We start from the raw sequence: 20,751 nt of genomic DNA on the forward strand, positions 1-20,751 counted from the left end.
ACACAATTTGATTTAGAAATGTTATGTGTAATAAAACATTTGAGTTTGAGTGTACGATAAATAGTACGGCTTGGAAAGTGAAAGGCTTATCGATCTTGTTACGTTGTTCCCTTTCTAATAAAAAATAATAATGAATTTATTATTAAAGACATAGTTTTAATTTCTTACCGTAATAATCTAATCTACAAATATATTAACATGCTTTCAACAATATTGAACTAACACAATGTCTTATGTTATACTGACTTTAAATTTATGTTAGTTTTTTACGCAAGTATGATTAAACATAAACTAGCTAAAGTGAAATAAATTTTTGAAAACTGCATTGAAAAGGCAGGTTTATTTGAAAATTGTACTTCTTTTGGCGCGTAAGGCGAAAATTATCCTAATGAATTATGCTTAATTATTATTCGACACCCTGACGTTAGCTGGTTAACTAGACCATTTGTATCATACTTCAGACTTAATTAGTAATTTTTTTTTTTTGGTTGTATTGTTTTTTCCACAAACGTAAAATAGCACGATGTATATTTTTTTTAGAGATTTTTGTTTTGTTACGCCAAAGAAGTATAACTAAATGCGTGCGTACTTAAGTACACACACCCTTTTTTTAATTGCATAGTTTTAATTTTATTGCACATACCCCTCATATGAATTGCATCAATCCATTTGTTTTGTGTTGCATGTTCTCAGGCACCAATACGCTCTTATCGTTACAGATATTCAAGTAATATTCATTAATTCACACCATTTTTATATAAAATAATGTAGTTCTGAATAAGTCGCGAAATATTGGATAATTAAATTTAAATAGCTATTTTTGTCCAAATTTTTTGATTTCTGTGTTACCAAATATGTTCGAGTTGCATTACACGGTATATACGTTTCATGCCGCTTTAAGAACCATTGACTGTCATTCAACATTGCCTTGGGCTTAAGAGCCTGTTACACATAGTTTTTCATCAGGTTAAGTAGAAAATTTTAAAGATTTTAGTTTATTACATGCGCCAGTGCTAAATATTTGTACCGTTGTTTTGTAATGACTTGAAAGAAGATAATAGGGTATATTCATATGGTTTTTGAGTTAAATATTTATTTATATAAAGTTTGTTTCTCGTTATGAACTATGACCTCATACTACTTAAAAACCACGCTCGCCAAAACACTAGGCGTTAAAAGTTTAAACTGTGTGCGTTAGTTGGGTTTTATCTATATTTTGCTTGTTCGGGGTTTAATTTTTTTTATTTTGAAACAGCGTTATAAAAATGTATAAGTATGCATATTCCCTATTGCGCTTTCGAAACCTTTTAGAAATCAATAAATAGAAATAGATAGTAGTTAATAGTTGATGGGATTATATTGATGGTTTATCTTGTTGGTACGATACCTTTAATGACAGTCAGTGACGTTCTAAGGTGGCAATGAAGCGAGTGAGTAACGGTGCCTTTCCCCCCCACCTCCCGTCCCCCTTGCTCCGTAATGTCTCGCCCGTCCCCTCCCCCGCCCGTCCGGCCCGTGTTGTAGCGATCGGCGGCTGAGCTGAGCGCCTTGGATTGCAGAATGATGTGGATGCACCGTCGCCAGCGCCTTCGGAGCGGATTTCCGTCCCGTCACTACCGTCCCAACGCTGCTCCCACGGGACGCTGCCGTCCGTTCCGTCAACCGCGGCGATCACGACCGTCATCTCCGCCCGCACGTGCGGCGACGCGCTCTCCGTCCGCACGACTCCAGCCCTCGAGCCGCGAGCCTAGCCCGATCGATCTCAACATGAACAAGTGCCACGACGACAAGCGGTAACCTCCATCACACAGATGCGTTATATCGTACATTATGTACATACAACATTTACTTGAGACCCACACCGCAATGTGAATGAGCATCAGGGGCGTGCATCGGTTTAGGCGAGGCAGGCACAAAACCTTATGCCTTCAATAGAACTTTGGCTATAGAATAACAGAACCATATTAAATTAAACCAACTTTAACACAAGCTCTATATTTATTTTGGTTCCTAATAATTGGTATTCACGCCCCCAGTGAGTATTAACATTATCATGCTCAGGTGTGAAGATACATCAAGTCGCGTTCGATGAGTACTTTTCACGTTGATTTTTTGTCTGTTTTCAGAGTTTCATATTTAGTAAAAGTACATAACTTCTTTCACACAATACCTAATTGTTAAATATTATATGTTTATAATAACACATCTGTATGTATGGGGTCTAATGTAGGGCAACCTTACAAACTTACTTGAACAGTGACAGTTGTGATTTAACAGTGCTTCGTGATTCCACCGGCGTAGCTCTAACTTAAAAAGTCGAAGGAAAATAAGTTTAAAAGAAGTGGAAATTATATCACAAGTGTTTTGTATTTAAATAAGATTAGTGTACGAATGTATAAGACGATCTTGAAGTACGTTCGATGAAATGGCGTGACTATGACAATTCCTTGAGCTCGTGACGTCATATATGTTATTGGTCTGACGAGTCGGACATACTTTGAAATTCGTCTAAGTGCCTATAAATATGCTGGAATTCAAAGTTGAAAAGTAGCCAGTTATTTTACAGTTCGATGTTCTTCGAATATACTCATACTATGATATAAGTCTCTCCAATAAAAAAAATATTTGAGTGTGTTAATTAGGGCTATTGTGAAGCTACAATTAATACTTGACTATGAATTCCAGTCTTGATGTCCTAAATAAAAGCTTCTCGCTGACAATACTTCTATTAATTGTATTTTACTTCAGTAAGCTACAGAACAAAAAAAAATATATGCTTTGCGGTAAGAATTTTGGTACATTCAAAATGATAAATATAAAAGATATGGTTTAACATAACCTCTCATAAGAGTGAAAGGCTTAGCAAAGCTGAATCGTTCATTAACCATTTTCCACTTTTAGATTATTTATTTTCAAATAATGAATGTTTATACCTTACTGTAACATATTTCGAACGACGTAAACTTTAATTATGCATTTTAAGCATGAAATATTTCGTTATTTAATTATTATATGATTCAGGGTAGTGAATGATATTTAAATGGTGGTGAAATTAAAAATAGCAAATATACGATTATTAAAATAATACATGCTTCTTTTTGAGGGTAGACAGAGAAGAATGCAAATAAAAAATGCAAACACATTTTCAATTTACTATGAGTGAACATTTCGGTTTTGCTAAGTCTTTGAGATTTTATGTAAATTATGGCATTCCTTTTTTTTAATACATTTAAATAATATCAAGTGTGATAAAATGACGATTATATAACAATGTGGAAATATAGGATGATAGTTGATTGTTGCAAATTGCCTCCTTAAGTGATTTACACAAAATATTGACTTGTCTGATTGTTTTCATTTCGTACTTGTGTACGTACATACATATATTTTGAGGCTTTTAAAGTGGTATACTAATAATATTCGAGAATTTTTTGTTCATCGAATACCGAATATATTATTAGTGTTGCTAGAGTTAGTAGCGCATAACTTTAGCGAATGAAAAGAAAACGAAAACATGTAAATATATATTTGTTATTTACTTATTCTGTCATTTGGGTTTGAGATTGTCATTGTTCTCGTTGAGTTCGACAAGCGGTGTTACATAATTTGGTAGTTTCGGCTTATTGACCGACCAAATTTTATATCTACATGTTTTAGGTTTCAAATTAGAATAATCTATTAGTTTAATTATTCTCTATTTTTTATGGTTTTTGTCACATTCCTGAATGATTTCAACGTGGCATTTGTCTTGTTATTTAGGATATTAATAAAATTGTAAGGCTTAGTTACAATGATTTTTATCTGTTATTTTTGAACAATGAGAACAAATAAGTATAGAAAACTTGTAACTGTCAAACCTTGATTTCGATCTGAAAATAAATTTCTTTAAATAAAAATTGTAAAAGTTGAATTGTTATTTAAAAAAAAAGGTTTTGGAGATGCCGGGGATTGAACCCGGGGCCTTTCACATGCAAAGCGAACGCTCTACCACTGAGCTACATCCCCGCTGAGGTCGGTGCTTAAATATTGGTAGAGTATTAAAGCGATATTTAAAGGCATTATAATTAATATACAACAACTTAGTTGTTTTAAATTAAAATAACCTATATTTTAGTACTAATTACAATTATGTTTACGCAATTCCTCATAAAAACATTCACATTTATTTCATCATAGACTCACTATAGACTAGCGTATAAACAAACAAACAACAAGCGCGTACTTTTGTTAAAAGCCGACAACGCTCCTGTGATTCCTCTGGTATTCCAAGAGATTGTGGGCGGCATCATGGAACAGGAAAGCGATCTATTGTTACCGTAACCGATTTTGATTGAAAAGTCGTAAACAGTCAGCCACGCTTGGCATTATTAGCTCATTAGAATTTTGAATATTAAACGCAAACTGACGAATCAAAATTGATCACGCGTTATCGGTCTTTCATGTTGTCTAGTATATTGTGAATCTATGGATATGACATTGAGGCCGAAACAGAGTTATTTATTCCGTATAAAATATATGCGGGTTGGTATATTGTATGAAAATCCACCTCTAAACTTCCTTATCTGTTTGGCTATTGCATATTTTGCCGAGTAGTATAAGTTACAATTTATATAAAAACTATGTGAAATCTTTTTAAAAGTACTTTTTAAAAGTAAATATTTTATTTTCCACATAGGCTTTCATGTGTAAAAGGAGAATGCGAATTTCAGGAGAATCGTATGTGGGATTCTCCTCTTCGGGTTTAGTGATAAGGCTCTCGACTTCGCCTTTATTTAGACCAAAATGGATTCTCCCAGTGAGTAAAGGTTTTTTTTATCAGAAAGAATCTGCCCAGAATAGAAAAACTCATCAGATTATAAGTACCAAACTTCAAAATGGCATCGAAACTGCGCTCACTTTGAGACAAGACGTAACACTCTCTACTGCGCCCTTCAAACCAAAATACATTTGATTATTTATACGTATAGATAGACTATGACAGCTGTGAAAACGTTGTTACAAATAGACTTTAGAACTAACCTCTATTTCGAGCAATTCACGCACACTAACACAAAGTGTCATACAATTCACGAGTGTATGACGTAGCTTGTCACGCACACTAGTTCACCAGTAGGAGGCTCCTTTGCACAGGATGCCGGCTAGATTGTAGGTACCACAACGGCGCCTATTTCTCCCGTGAAACAGTAATGTGTAAGCATTACTGTGTTTCGGTCTGAAGAGCGCCGTAGCTAGTGAAATTACTGGGCAAATGAGACAACATCCTATGTCTCAAGGTGACGAGCGTAGTTGTAGTGCCGCTCAGAATTTTTGGAGTTTTTCAAGAATCGTGTGCGGCACTGCATTATTAATGGGCAGGGCGTATCGATTACCATCAGCTAAACGTCCTGCTCGTCTAGTCCCTTATTTTCATAAAAAAAACACTAATGTTATAATTCTGGCCGGTTATTATCGGTTGTCTAACAGCAAGAGACTATCTAGACGTACAAATTATCTAACCATAAAACAATGTCTGCACGTTACTACTTCAAGGCAGAAAAACATATAGAGGTCTGGAGCCACGGGGCAACAAAGGAGTAGAGGCCCCATGTCCCCAAATTATTTCCCAAATAAAATGGACACTAATTATTTTCTGTAGTTTTTCAAAAACAATTTCTTGTGAAACCAGGTATTTTGATATTTCACTTATTATCTGATTGGAGTGAACAAATGTAGATCGCTGAGTTCTGTTAATATTACTACATATTATTATAATACAATGTCCTCCGCGGCGTCTGTCTGTCTGTTAGCGATTACTCAAACACTACTACACCGATTTGAATGCTGTTTTCACCAATGGATAGCGTGGATCTCGAGGAAGGTTTAAGTATATTATATTTTTTTATAATCTGTTAAAGTTTTTGTATACTTTATATTTTTTGGAGGCGTCGGGAAAAAAACCTGGGAGCATTCACCGAAAACGCTTCTCTTAACCCTTTGAGATATAAAAATTGTATGGTGGGATTGAATATCTTATATAGGTCTACAGAAAGGTCTGCAAGGCACATGTCTCTTAAGGATAACATACTAGGTATATTCATTTAAATACTTCAAATATGTGCAATTATCTAGCGGTAATTTAAAGAAATCTAATTTTAGCGGAATACGTTTGATGTTGTGTGAAATTCGTTGAATTGTAATTTCTCTAGCTTCTCATTTTTATGAAAATAAATGTCGAGACGAGCAGGACGTTCAGCTGATGGTATGTGATACGCCCTACCCATTACAATGCAGTGCCGCTCAGGATTCTTGAAAAACTCAAAAATTCTGAGCGGCATTACAATTGCGCTCGTCACCTTGAAACCTAAGATTTTAAGTCTCATTCCAATTTCACTAGCCACGGCGCTCCTTAGACCAAAACACAAGTGATGTTTACACATTACTGCTTCACGGCAGAAATAGCCGCCGTTGTGGTAGCCATAATCTAGCCGGCTTCCTGTGCAAAGGAGCCTCCCATTGGTTCTGGCTTCTGTCCTCACTCTGTACGCGTTGAATAACTGTATACCACCACCATAGACCAGACTCACTGACGTAATTATAATATATGTATGGTAAGGACTATCTCGATTAACGTTTTGATTTTTTTCTATATTTTCATATCTTAGTCATCAACGGATGAGCAAAGGGCTTGATGGTTAAAAGTTCACTCCCGTGTGATGCGACCAAACTGACACCTACACGTAACTACATTTTTTATATAATAACCACCGGGGTCTGGTGTTGTGGGCACATACTCTTGCAACACCAGAGAAATCACAGGAGCGTTGCCGCCTTTTAAGGAAGGTGTACCCGCTTTTTTAAAGGTACATGTTATGTCGTATCGTCCCAGAAACACTTAAATTTTAAGTCACACACCACCATAAATGAAATTGAAATATCTATGATATCTAAGTATACCTATGTGGCAACTTAAAAATGTGTACTTTTTTTATAGTTTCAGTTCAAAAGTTTTATCCACAAATTTCAATTTTCTGATCTGGAAACCCAATATGCAAAGGGAGTCTACACGCCCTTTTCGAAATAATGTTTTCGTACCTATAATCGGACGTACGGATAATCATTTCCCTTGTTAGATCTATCCTAAGATTTAATAAGTATGCTTAAAAATCCTAAGTAGGTTAGAACTCACAGGACCTACGTTAGGTAATTTGGAACTAATTGAAAGACATTGTTAAATGTTCGTATAGCAGAACATATTTTATTTTAATAAAATAAAATGTTTATTACAATAACAATATAATTAAGTATTTTCTTTACATTTAAGTCACTACAAAAACATTTAAGGGTAAGAGTAAAAAGATATACAATGGATTAAAGCATTAAAGATTAAGTAAGCATCTTAAGTACCTTTTGATAATAATCTCAAACAAAACCTACGCATAATTAATTAAGTGATGAACAAGCAACGCAAGAGTATCTTTTGCTTAATATCTTGCTGCCTAAACTAATAGACGACCTCCATCGATCGGATATGTACACCCTGTTATACTTTTAGCTTTATCACTTGCAAGAAATGCAATTAAATTGGCCACCTCGTCAGGCTCAACCAGTTTTTTCAGTGGATTTCCAGAGGCCATATTTTGAGCAATCATTTCTAATTGATCTTCACTCAAACCTAGATCTTTCATTATGTTCGTTTTCACGAAACCTGGGTTAACAGAGTTTACGCGAATACCATCCGGCGCCAGTTCTAAAGCGATGCATTTTGTGAAATGGTCTAATGCAGCTTTTGAGACGTTGTAAGCTAACATTTTGGGGTTTGGCTTAGTGCTGGTTATGCTTGAAACATTTACGATGCAGCCCTTGGAGTTTTGGAGATGGGGGACCGCCAAGGAAGTCAAGTGGAACACTGCTCTCATGTTAACTGACATTACCTTGTCGTAGGCTTCCATATCAGTCTTCTTAATACCTCCCATGGCTACCACACCGGCGTTATTTATCAACACGTCTATTTTACCAAACGTTTCAATCGTTTCGTCAATAATTCTTTGCACATCGCCATCTTCAGTAACGTCAGCGGTGATCGTGTGCGGTTTCACTCCCTTCGCATTTTCGCAATATAAAGCAATTCTCTTCAAATTTAATTCTTTTCGCCCAACAAGAGCCAATTTGGCTGAAAACTTTGATAAATGAATCGCTGTTGCAGCCCCAAGGCCGGAGCTAGCGCCGGTAATTAGCACCACTTTGTCGGTGAAATCCATTTTACGAACCGGTAAATTAATATTATTGTTTTCTGTTCGTAAGTACCTACTTACATAAACAAACACTTGTCTATTTCGAAGAATCAATTTTACAAAATGACAATGATTGTCAATGAAGGTGAGATTCTTAGAATATTGACACGAGATAATGCGCACGTAGTCGTCACGAGGTTGTTTAAGTGTTGCTAGTGGTAAAAATAATTCTAAGTAGGTATTTATGATACAATAGCATGTATTGTTTATATCAAAATACATAAAATAGATATTTTAGAATTGGTTCTTTGGTAATGTCGGCAATAATTATACTACATTTCTTTTAACTTTTATTAATTATTATTTTAGATCTGGTAATATTGTGAACTAGCGAGCGGCCATCTTGCGTTGCGCGGTGAAGGAACATTGTAAACCGCGCGCAATTTAAATTTCTGATTTATCATTTTCGTAATGTAAATATTTTTAAGTTTGTAATAATAGTCTATGTTAGTATAATTTCATTTTGAAAAAACCAACTATACCTACGATTAAAGAATAAATAAATGCAAATGAAAATAAATGCACTTGGTCCACCTAATAAAATATCTTCTTAATATTAAGATTGCATAATCTTATGAATGTAACGAGAATATTATATATTATTTTGGTTTATATAGAGTCCTCTGCATAGGATCATTTGTGGGCTTGCTTTGTGATCATTAATATTGTAATTTTTGGTTATCATGCGTTGGTATGCTAAAACATGGGTCATACTCACTGAATTTGCTCAAGGCATTGTTTGCGGCTGCGTCGTATGCCGGGTCGATCTGATGTAGTAAATAAATAAAGTAGTAAAGTAGTAGTAAGTAGTAGTAAGTAAATAAATGTATTTGTTGGATGCAATTACTAATTGTGACAGTTATCACGACCATCATGTTTACGAAGCATCCTTACACAAACAATGAAGTCAAGCTTGATGCATCCAATATACGATAACTTATATTTAAGTATCCAGTTTATTCTTTATTACTTTTTATGAAATAATTTAAATTATTTAAACACGACTCATATATTGGATGCAGCACCTTACAAACTAATTTGTTATGTATTTAACAATAATTGTAAATTACTCTATTTAATTTAAAAGAGTCGTCAAGTTTCTTGTATGTTTTTCTCACGAGCACAACTTTTTACGAACATATGGTAAGTTCAGTAACTTAAAAGACGTCTTTCTCTGTAGTGATGATTCAAAAGCGCATAGTTTAAGCCTAATTGAATGAAGTTTATTTGACTTTGACTATATAAGAATGAATACGTACGCCGCTATAAGCATCATATTCACAGAGTTGGAGTATTAAAAACCTAAGCGGAAGAGTATAATATATTTTTTACCTTTTATACTACACGAGACAGCCCACGTATGTACCTAATTTCCTAGCCGTCTCTCATGGACCACGGTTTCCTTTTCCACTTATTGCTAAATCTGATATAAAGGTGCGCTAACGGTGAGGCCGCCGTGAAGTAGGTTGTTATGTGAGCAAACTGGAGGAACTTTTGTAATATCCGGACGACCAAGCCTTGCTTGGATTTTTAAGAATGTACAAAACTTGTACAAAAAAAAAACTAATAGGACAATCTCCCATCTGAGCTATTATAGTCTTGTATATAGTGGTGAAATTTATCTTTTTATTGTTATTGTAGCTGTTTCTCCTTAAAACACGGATAAACCTACATTTTTTAAAATTGAAAACTAGCTAGATCGATTTATCGACCCCGAAATACAGTATACAGGGGGTATACTAAATTTTATGAAAATCGTTGGAGCTGTTTCCGAGATTCAGATTATATACCTATACATACAAGAATTGATCGTTTAAAGATATAAGATTACTTAATCCTTCAGATTTTATACCTATTGTAATTCAGTCACATTATGAATGATTTTCGTGTAATAATTTTACTGAATTAGGCGTAATTTTGCAGTAATCGGAATACCATTCTTTTTTGATACGTGTTTCGACAGATGTTGACTTGACAGAGCCAGACTCTAGTACTCTCGTGCTAGAATTTGACGAATCAACATCTCCTGAGGATGCCTCATCTAGAGATGAAACTCGTGTCGAATTGATTAAATACACATAATTAGCGGCATTTACACCCAAGATAACTCAAAGAAATTGGATAGCAATAACAACGACAGTACAATATTGTACCAATATCTTATTAAAAAGGAGCGCAAATGATGCTGGGAGAGTTTCTTTCGTCGGTTCTTCTCTCTCAGAGCGCCAGTTATTTCCGAAGCGGTGGTAGTGTGCGATGTCACTTCAAACATCAAAAAGAAATCTAAAGGAATGTATTTTGAGAAAATAAATGCCTTTTATGCCTCATTACGTCTTTAGAAATGAGGAATAATAAATAAATTATTAAACTATTTAAATAGCTATTAATTACCACGTTTCAAATGTAATATTAATTTCAATCGTTGACAGGAGTCTTATTATCAAATGACCCCTAATCTAATCTGGATACTGAAACTCAACACAATATCATCATCAACAGCCGGAAGACGTCCACTGCTGAACAATGATCTCCACGATGATTTGTCTTCTGCTGCCCTCATCCAACGTATTCCAGCGATCTCTGAACGTCGGTCCATCTAGTCGGCCTACGAACACTGCGTCTTCCGGTACGTGGTCGCCATTTCAGGAATTTACTGCCTCACCGGTCATCTGTCCGTCAAACTATGTGCCCTGCAAACTGCCACTTTAGTTTCGCAATCATTTGGGCTATGTTGGTGACTTTAGTTCTCCTACGGATCTCCTTATTTCTGATTCTGATCTCGCAGGGAAACTTCGAGCATAGCCCTCTCCATTGCTCTCTGAGCGCCCATGAGCATTCTCATCAGGACAAGTTGAAAATAAATCAAAGTATTATATTATTTAAGTAATTCATGGTAATATATGTACTGGTTAGATGTATAATATCAACAACTAAATCCAATCTGTATGTCAACATTATAATAAATCGGTGCGCAGAATATATTCCCAAGCTATAAACAATGGGAAAATGTATGGGAGAGTCACGTTTATACGATAAATCAAGTAAATTCAGTAAATCATTGAAGTAAAGCGCGGCGGACAGAGAGCAGAGGTCGTTCGCCATCGCCATGAAAATATATCTAAATATCAACGTATAGTTCAACTATTAGTTCATATTGCTAATAAACCTGCTTATGAGATGTCTTATGCCTGGTTTTTATATGAATATGCCTATATATATAATAATATGCCTTAATTTTTTCCCTCGTTATTGCGTGTTGCATTACAGCGGACTGTGGAGTAGGGGTGGCGTTGAAACATAAATTTTAACTTCTGCTGTCAAGTCCCGTTGGCCGAGTGGCTTAAAATGCCATATTTATGATTATGTTTTAGAGCGTGGGTTCGTACCCACTGACTTACGGCCGTTCCCAATATTCAGTCTATCTCCGGTTGTGGCCTACTTGAGATAAAAAACGTAACTTTTCTGTCCCAATAAACTTATATTTTATTATGTCCCAATAACTCACCTTATCCGTACACGCTGTCTGTCAATGGGAGGAATTATAGCTAACCAGCGATAGAAGTTTGTATGGAAATTGCAATTCACGCGTCCCAATATAAGGCGATAAGAACGACTAATCAGGTGATTAGTCGTTCTTATCTATAATATATACATATATCTTAATATAGCTATATTGGGACAACTTCAGATTATTGACAGCTAATTACTGACAGTAGAAGGTAGTAATTTATCTCTATCTGTAGATATTATATTGGGAACGGCCGTGAGGGTTTTTTTACATTATATTTTTATTAATTGAATAAGTGAAGCATTATAAAAATAATATTGTTTATTTTTGTTTCGATTTCAGCATAATTGCTAATATTAATATGTCATCAGTAAAAAAAGTTTCACTTGCAACGTGGTTCATCATCATCATTAGCCGGAAGACGTCCACTGCTGGACAAAGGCCTCCCCCAAAGATCTCCATGACGATCGGTCCTCATCCAACGTATTTTTTTTATGGAATAGGAGGACAAACGAGCGTACGGGTCACCTGGTGTTAAGTGATCACCGCCGCCCACAATCTCATGAAACACCAGAGGAATCACAAGAGCGTTGCCGGCCTTTAAGGAAGGAGTATGTGCTTTTTTTGAAGGCACCCATGTCGTATCGTCGCGGAAACACCGCATAAGGAAGCTCATTCCACAGCTTTGTAGTACATGATAGAAAGCTCCTTGAAAACCGCACTGTGTCTCAAGAGAGGTCTAGATAGAAGACACAAGTTTCTCCCGGCACTGGTCAACGATTTCCCGAGAGAGACCTGCATGGCCCGTGTATACGGCATCACCAGTGCTGTTGTCTGCATAGCAATGAATGTTGGAGGTGTCCAACATATCATTGATATGCAGAAGAAACAGCGTGGGAGATAGCACACAGCCTTGGGGCATTCCAGCGTTCTCGGGCTTCGGGTTCGAGCGATATCCGTCGACAACGACCTGTATGCTGCGCCTAGTGAGGAATCTGGAGGTCCACTTGCATTAGCTCTCGGGAAGCCCAAACGATGGAAGTTTTGAGAGGAGCGCCTTGTGCTATACACGATCAAAGGCCTTCGCTATATCCAGGCTAACTGCCAGGCCTTCCACCTTGCTCTCAATAGCCGCCGCCCATCTATGTGTTAGGTTAGGTTAGTTATACCAGAAGATCACCTGCCGACCGACCATGACGAAAGCCGTACTGTCGGTCGTTGATCAACTGGTGACCCTCTAGGTATATCAAGAGCTGGCGGCTAATTATGCTCTCCATGATTTTAGAGACCAGGGAGGTAATAGCAATAGGCCTGTAGTTCGCCAGATCCGAACTGTCTCCTTTTTTTGGATCGGATGGACAAGGGCTGATTTCCATGAGTCAGGGACTACGCCTTTGGAATAAGAGTGCCGGAATAAACGCGTTAGCACCGGCGCGCCTCAACTCTGGGGCACACGTTCTAAGCACGATTGGAGAAATGCCATCCGGCCCGCTCGACTTCCTGACGTCCAACGAAAACAGTATTCCGGTTATTTTGACCAGATCTTATGGATTACTGCTACACCGGTAATCTGTCGAACTATAAGCCCTGCCCACTGCAACTTCATTTTCGCAATCATTTTACTAAACCATTTAATTGCTTTTTATAGAAGATCATAGGCAGCTGTTTTCTCGAACGGATGCTACTTAGGGACCTTCAAGAAAAGAGCATACCCCAAACCGTAAAGCCGGATACGCGTGTCTTGACACCTTTTGCTGCGGATATCCATGGGCGCTTATTAATCGTTACTACAAATATATCTTTTAAATTACTGAATTTACCAATTAATTAGGTTCGGAAAAGTAGAGCTCGTGAGACAAATAAGAAACTGAACGGCCACTCTTTTCAATCTAAAATACAAATAACAAATTAGTAATGTGCTACATCCAATATATGAATCATTTCATGAAAAGTAATAAAGAATAAACTGTATAAATATAAATTATCGTATATTGGATGCAAACTTTAGAGCTTGAATTCATTCTTTGTGTAAGAATGCTTCGTGAAGATAATGTTCGTGATTACTGTCATAATTAGTAATTGAATCCAACAAATACAATGACTTATTAACTATAACAGGTCAAACTGCCACCACAAGCAGCACCCTTTCACAAGTTGACGCATGGACCAGCCATCGTTCCCTTCGCACATATTTGAGGGAAGGTGTCCCAGCACACGACGCCGCTGCAAGCAATGCCATTTAGTGAGCGTGATGTTATGTGTTATAGCATTCATTCGCATCATAAGTACAAAATTACAAAATTAATGACCACAAAGCAAACCCAAAAAGATTATACAATCTTAATATTAAGAATTATTATTAGGTGGGCCAGGAGCGTCTCCTTTCCATACTTCAAGGCGATTCCACAGCTCCTTTCCCCCATAGCGAAATAAGTGAAATAATTCATTCTCGCTGTTTTAATATCAGTAAGATTTTTAATTCTTCTGATAGCAAAATTTGCAGCACTGAGTTTATTTGAGATTGCTTCAATATGAGCGTCCCATTGTAGTTTTCATCTAATACTGTTTCAAGAAACGAAGTAGAATCAAAAAGTTTTAAGGTTCCCCATTTAATATTATACTTCTTGATACTTTTTTTACATTTGATAGGAAGAATTCACTACATTTTGTTTTGCTCTCGTGAAGTGACAAATTATTCATCTTAAACATTTAGTTTTCCAAGGACAGGTTTATTTTATCTAAATTCTGTGAATGCCTTTAAATATTGTAAACTAATGAAGTGTCGTCTGCAAAAAGAATAATCTCACATCCTTTCGAGACTAAAAATGGCAAATCATTAATGTAGACGAGCAATAAGAAAGGTCCTAGGATTGAACCCTGATGCACGCCCATCGACATTACAGTTCCTAATTCATATTTATTATTAATTTGTACTTTCTGGGTTCTATTAGATAAGTATACGTAATAAGATCAAGTGATTTGCTTTTTATATCATTAATGATTGTTTACACATATTTAAATAATTAAATATGTGTCGAATCAATGCCATTCCGGCATCAGATGTTGAACGGCCTTTCGTAAAACCAATTTGTTTAGAATGTAAGATGTTATTGCCAGAGAAATGGTTAAATAATTGACTTAATATTATTTTCTCAAAAATTTTACCAATTTTAATAGATCAGAAACTGGTCTATAAATGTTAGTATCTTCCCCTGGCTTAAAAACTGGTATAACTTTACTGTACTTTAGAATTAGATAATCAAGAAAAAATTCAGTATCGCAACATTTACTGAAGTTTGAACATAAAGGGGAACACTAATTTTGATTATCTTTGCTAAAATAGCCACAGACATGCCCCATTCTTTTTGAGTCGTGAGATAACAGTGGTGGAAAAGCTAGTCATGTCATTTTATATTGATATTTCAGCGAAGTTGTTCTAAATACATATATAGGCCATTAGATAGAGACGAGGTATATTATATCCCCCCACTTCATGAATCGCATCTATCTTCAATAGTTCTTTGGAACCGAGAATCAATATCACGCATTTCATTTATAATTAGTCTCAGTCTAATCAGTGACTGAATCCCAAGACACAGTTTTCACTGGGTGCGACGTCAGTGGTTTCTACCCTTTTTTGATCTTACTGTAAAACTATTGTCTAGTTAAAAAAATATAGTTAAGTATAAAATGTAAGTGAAAACCGTATCTTAAATTCTACCTGTTTTCTGGTTTCTGATTATCCGGTGAACCACTACCCACCAGCGGAGAGATATTTTAAGTACTACGATTTACCTACCTGATCCTCACAATCTGGTGCCAAGAACACATCATTGACTTTAAGCACCACTTGAAGTGGCCGCCTAGATACCTGCGTTCTGCTCGAAGCTAAACCCCAATAACTGTTGAAGAACTTTCTACGATATACACATACACTCACGCCTGTTTCCCATTGGGGTAGGCAGAGACAAGAGAACGCCACTTGCTTCTATCCTTAAAAACCTCACGCGCTTCCTCTATATTCATTACTCTTTTCATACATGCTCGCAGGTTCCGGATACTTCGGACCTTTTCTTGTTTATAAACGTCCCCAACGTCCCCACGAATGTCCTATGATGCAAAAAGCAAAATAAGCATCATTTAAATAAAATAATTTTCAAAAAATTTGAAACGCGCGTAATTTACTTAACTGTATTTTTTACATACTTAAGTTACTTTCGTAAAAGTATTTTTTTTTTTATTTATTTATTTAACTCGACGTCCGTGGCCTTTGCGGAGCACGTTTTCAGGGGAAAACTTGCGTAAATCAAAAAAATACCTACTATAAGCGTCATTGCAAAATATTTCCCAGCAGTAATCCGTACAATAGTGATTCATATCAAATGCGCTGAGTCGTATCTAAATCATTCAATATCCGTTTCTGGGGCAGGGCGTTCATCCAAGATCACATTTACATATAAAACATTCCAATATATCAATTCGACCACGAATGCAATTTGTGAATGGCGCCCATAAATAACTATTTCCCGTTTGACACACGGCGACCCTTCACTAGAGCGGGCAACACAAGTTCTGTTTTCCCGCCACTTTTTGACAGATGAGTTCGGAATTTGAAAACCGGAAGGATTTAGAGCCCGCTCAAATCAAGTGTGAAATTCAATTGAGCGGCCATAAATTTTGGATGTTTGAAAAATTACGATTTGTAGAAAAAGGTCTGCTATTTCTGCCTTCCGTCCTACTTTAATACAGTCGCCAACGCAAGCACACTATAATTTAATTCGCTTTGAAGTCATTGAATAAGTTGCTTAATGTTTCAATTTTGATTAAATTTATTATTGAACTATACAAATTTAATTTATATTTCGAAATTAATGAACGAAGCGGGATACTAACCCACACCTCTTGAGATACGCGCTTTGACCACTAACGGCCGTTCCCAATATACCTACTATCTTCAGATAGAGATAAATGACTAAATTCTACTGTCAGTAATTAGCTGTCAATAATCTGAAGCTGTCCCAATATACCCGATAAGTCATTCTTATCGCCTTATATTGGGACGCGTGAATTGCAATTTCCATACAAACTTCTATCGCTAAGCTATACGTCTTCCCATTAACAGACTGCGTGTACGGAAGGTGAGTTACCGTCGATAAGTTTATTGGGACAGAAAAGTCAACGATAGTTACGATTTTTGTCTCAAGTAAATGATAGACTGAATATTGGGAACGGCCGTTAGGTAATCGGCCAAACAACGCATTATTCAAAATCAAGGTACTTTTGAGGAACACTCGATTTGAGGCCGTCTACAGGATCCAGATAACTGCAGTTGATCGACCCCATTAATTGCATTATCAGGAAATTGACTTGAGATGTTGCTCTTTCAAATATAAACAATTTAATCACAGAAGTGATACATATACAACAAAAACTGATTGGTATAATATTTTGTTTTTGTAATAATATTGAATTACTATGTATTTCGTTTCGTTAAATGTATTTTGTAGAACTAGTATAAAGTTTTTTTTACAGTAAACTTTTACGTGTATACACTTTTTAATATTACTTTGTACATTCTTCTCAAGTTAGGAAAAAAAAAATAGATTAAACGCGGTAAGACTTTTGTAGTTTAGTCATACATTAACTATAAACAAAGAGAATGTAAGCACTACGTAAGAGGCAGGACTGCCTAAGTAAAAATTGAAATTTAGTTTACTATGAAACGTGCGGTGATTTGACATAAGTTTGAAATAGTAGTAATTACAGTATGGCGATTGACGACGAAGTATATTGCTAATCTTGTATTGAACGTGTAAAAAAGTGGATTTATCAAACGGTATCGATCAATTTAATAAATTAATTGAAAATGTGTTTTTTTAATGAAAATAAGGGATGAGACGAGCAGGATGTTCAGCTGATGGTAATTGATGCGCCCTGCCCATTACAATGCAGTGTCGCTCAGGATTCTTGAAAAACCCCAAAAATTCTGAGCAGCACCCCAACTGCGCTTGTCACCTTGAGACATAAGATGTTAAGTCTCATTCGCCCAGTAATTTCAGACCGAAACACAGTAATGTTTACACATTACTGCAGAAATAGGCACCGATAATCCAATATAGTAATCTAGCCGGCATCCTGTGCAAAGGGGCCTCAGACTGGGAAAAAGTTTGATAAAGAAATAATTACAATATGGCGATTGACGACGAAGTATATTGCTAATCTTATATAAAGCGTGTAAAAAAGTGGATTTACCAAGCGGTATCGATTCGAAGCGGTTCTTAAAACGATAAAACGCTTTACTTATCAAATGTATGACTCAAACTGTTACTAAGATATAGGATGTAGGGGCAAATTGTGAGTTTATGGGCCATTCGCGAGCAATCGGCAGATTAAGCTATACATCAGTGGTGAGGCGCTATCTATCGCGGAAATGGTTCCGTATGTTCTGGTAAATGTTTAATGTTAACGCGAGATATGTCTAATAAAGCTGCAATAAAACTATGTTTTGGACAAATAGAGAAGTACTTACAGCGGATTTTAGAAGTTTTTTCAATATGGCTTTATCTCTAAGAGAAGGCATGACCGAATTGTTGACCCGGCAAATGTCATTTTTAACCGACTTCAAAAAGGAGATGTTCTCAATTCGATTGTTTTTTTCTTATGTATGTACACCGATAACGCTGAGATTAATGATCCGATTAACATGATTCTTCTTAAAACGACTCCACAAATTACAATAATCATAACTAGAATTACATTAATTAATTACATTGTATAAAAATACGCAATTAATTTTATACTTTTTAGAGCATATTATATCTATTGGTTTGGAATAGTGTTTTTGAAGTCGGTTGTTTTTTTGTTTAAATATTTTTATTTTTTGATTTTTAGTGAATCTGAAGTACACTAACTTACAATTTGTCTAAATATGTGTAGACCTACAACATGTTCATTTTCAATGCAGCAATGAACGTAAGCGCTTTGCAATTTGATTACAGACACTAAGAAATGCTGCCACAGATCGCACCCTTATTGTAAGTCGTTGAGGAGTCCCATTGATCATCATATTCGACTACGACAATTACTTAACTATAACTATGCTATGGTAGATGACGTAAATATCCGGATACCATAAAAAAGATTCGGCCGAGTATCGTTAATTTGCTCCTAAGAATTGAAGAGTTCCGTTACTTTGTCATGGATTCCGTAATCATAACCTAACCAAACTCTCACCGAACTAACTTTGAAGTAGAACTATCTTTGCAACGCAGAGCAGCTCGATCCCTTGGCGTTGCGTAGAGATTGTAATTAATAATCCTTCATTGTGTGTCTTCTACCGCATTTATCACGGGGACTGTTCCGAATAGCTGTTTAACCTGATTCCGAATTGCCGAATGCTACCTTCGCACGACACGCCACAAGTTAGGATATCATCCCCACCATCTGAATTTGTGGCGGTCCTCCACAGTGCGGTTTTCAAGGAGCTTTCTTCCTCGTACTACAAAGCTGTGAAATGAGCTTCCTTGTGCGGTGTTTCCGGGACGATACGACATGGGTACCTTCAAAAAAAGCGCGTACACCTTCCTTAAAGGCCGGCAACGCTCTTGTGATTCCTCTGGTGTTGCAAGAGAATGTGGGCGGCGGTGATCACTTAACACCATGTGACCCGTACGTTCGTTTGTTCTCCTATTCCATAAAAAAAAGATGTATATCCTTTCCAAAAAAAAAAGAATCCTCTAAATCGGTTGGCGCGGTATTGAGTTATTCGTAAATTTATCATCCAGTTTGCTATACGTATGTATAGTAAATTTAAGACTTTTATAGTTTTCTCATGGATGCCATTATCAGATCTGGACCAAATTACAATGGGACTATACGAGAAGCACCAGCTTTCAAATAAAAATAGAATTATCAAAATCGGTACACCCAGTCGAAAGTTTTGAGGTAACAAATATAAAAAAACATACCGACGAATTGAGAACCTCCTCCTTTTTTGAAGTCGGTTAAAAACCCCTTTTGATCTTATTTCCTAGAATATACCAAAAACCCCCTCCGAAACATGGTGCAAGTATTATTTCATGGTTCAGTAGTATTCGCAGTATAGCGTAAGGAAAACACCGACTTTCCATTTATTAGTATAGATTTGTCTCATCTGATCTTTTCAAAAAATGCTACGTCATATCTTAGTACCTATTCGCCCCCATGTGCATGCCGCAAGAAAATAATACTCATTTGAAAATCAGATGGTTCGTGCATAAACGCTGATTTTTGATCAGCACAGTGTAGAGACCTTAATAATTGTAATGAGGTCTTTAGAGATAAACCTAGATATTCTTTTGACAGAGAGTGTTTCCTCCTTTAGAGTAAAGGTAATAGAACTATTAATATCTAATAAATTAGTGTGATACTTTATGTTAAAAGAACGCTATAAACTTAAATAAAATAAAGTGATCATTTAGTTTAAATATCGGTCTCCGATGCGCTATAACTAGATACCGCACTACCTAAGAACAATAGCTTTTTTATTATGGCAACTATTAGATGTTTGTGTGCGTGGCATCTTTCAAATTGTAACATACGCTTCGTGTTATTTGACATTGAAATTAATAAAATACAAAATACTTACTGATGATATGTGATCCCGGTGTCTTTTTATTCCTAGTAGTATTATTTTTACAAGGTTTTACTACGCAACCCGGCATTTTAATTTCAATAATTATATAAAGTTTAACAGAACATGAGGTACGTCAACGTCTCACATTCGTTCGAGGCTGTAAAATGTACAAATAGTTGCCACACTTTGCGAATACGCCTGCGGTATCTAGTAGTAGAGCAGCGGAGACCAATCCTTAATCTAAGATACCTATAGGTATAGTAGAAAGTAGTATCTTTTCGAATAAACTAAATTAATTTGCTTCTTAATTTCAGTATATTAGTTTTTCAAAATTGCAACAATTAGACTCCCTTCATTCG

At 36.1% G+C, this 20,751-nt stretch overlaps 2 protein-coding genes and 1 non-coding gene across 6 annotated transcripts in view; 1 reads left to right on the forward strand and 2 right to left on the reverse strand.

Annotated features, from left to right (window-relative positions):
• Positions 1 to 3,910, forward strand: part of LOC126971651 (tubulin monoglutamylase TTLL4-like) — a 48,769-nt gene extending 44,859 nt beyond the window's left edge. For 3 of the 4 annotated variants that reach the window (XM_050818028.1, XM_050818037.1, XM_050818054.1), the window contains one exon: positions 1,525 to 3,910. In XM_050818028.1, the coding sequence (XP_050673985.1) occupies positions 1,525 to 1,797 (273 nt within the window). In that variant the 3' untranslated portion in view covers positions 1,798 to 3,910. The remainder of the gene's footprint in view (positions 1 to 1,524) is intronic. The other variant, XM_050818046.1, reaches the window with a different exon arrangement.
• A 23-nt stretch (positions 3,911 to 3,933) lies between these two features.
• Positions 3,934 to 4,005, reverse strand: Trnaa-ugc (transfer RNA alanine (anticodon UGC)). The gene has a single exon. It is a non-coding gene; the product is annotated as a tRNA-Ala (tRNA).
• Positions 4,006 to 7,204: 3,199 nt separating this feature from the next.
• Positions 7,205 to 8,374, reverse strand: LOC126971960 (uncharacterized oxidoreductase TM_0325-like). The gene has a single exon (XM_050818497.1). It carries the CDS (start codon positions 8,235 to 8,237, stop codon positions 7,476 to 7,478), a length of 762 nt encoding a protein of 253 aa, XP_050674454.1. The 5' UTR covers positions 8,238 to 8,374; the 3' UTR covers positions 7,205 to 7,475.
• Positions 8,375 to 20,751: the final 12,377 nt, after the last annotated feature.

This window comes from Leptidea sinapis, chromosome 2, assembly GCF_905404315.1.
Source record: "Leptidea sinapis chromosome 2, ilLepSina1.1, whole genome shotgun sequence".
In the NCBI taxonomy this organism is placed as follows: domain Eukaryota; kingdom Metazoa; phylum Arthropoda; class Insecta; order Lepidoptera; family Pieridae; genus Leptidea; species Leptidea sinapis.

Bases quoted from the DNA above. Each gene is read 5' to 3' on its own strand.
- LOC126971960 (XM_050818497.1), bottom strand. From the start codon at position 8,237: ATGGATTTCACCGACAAAGTGGTGCTAATTACCGGCGCTAGCTCCGGC.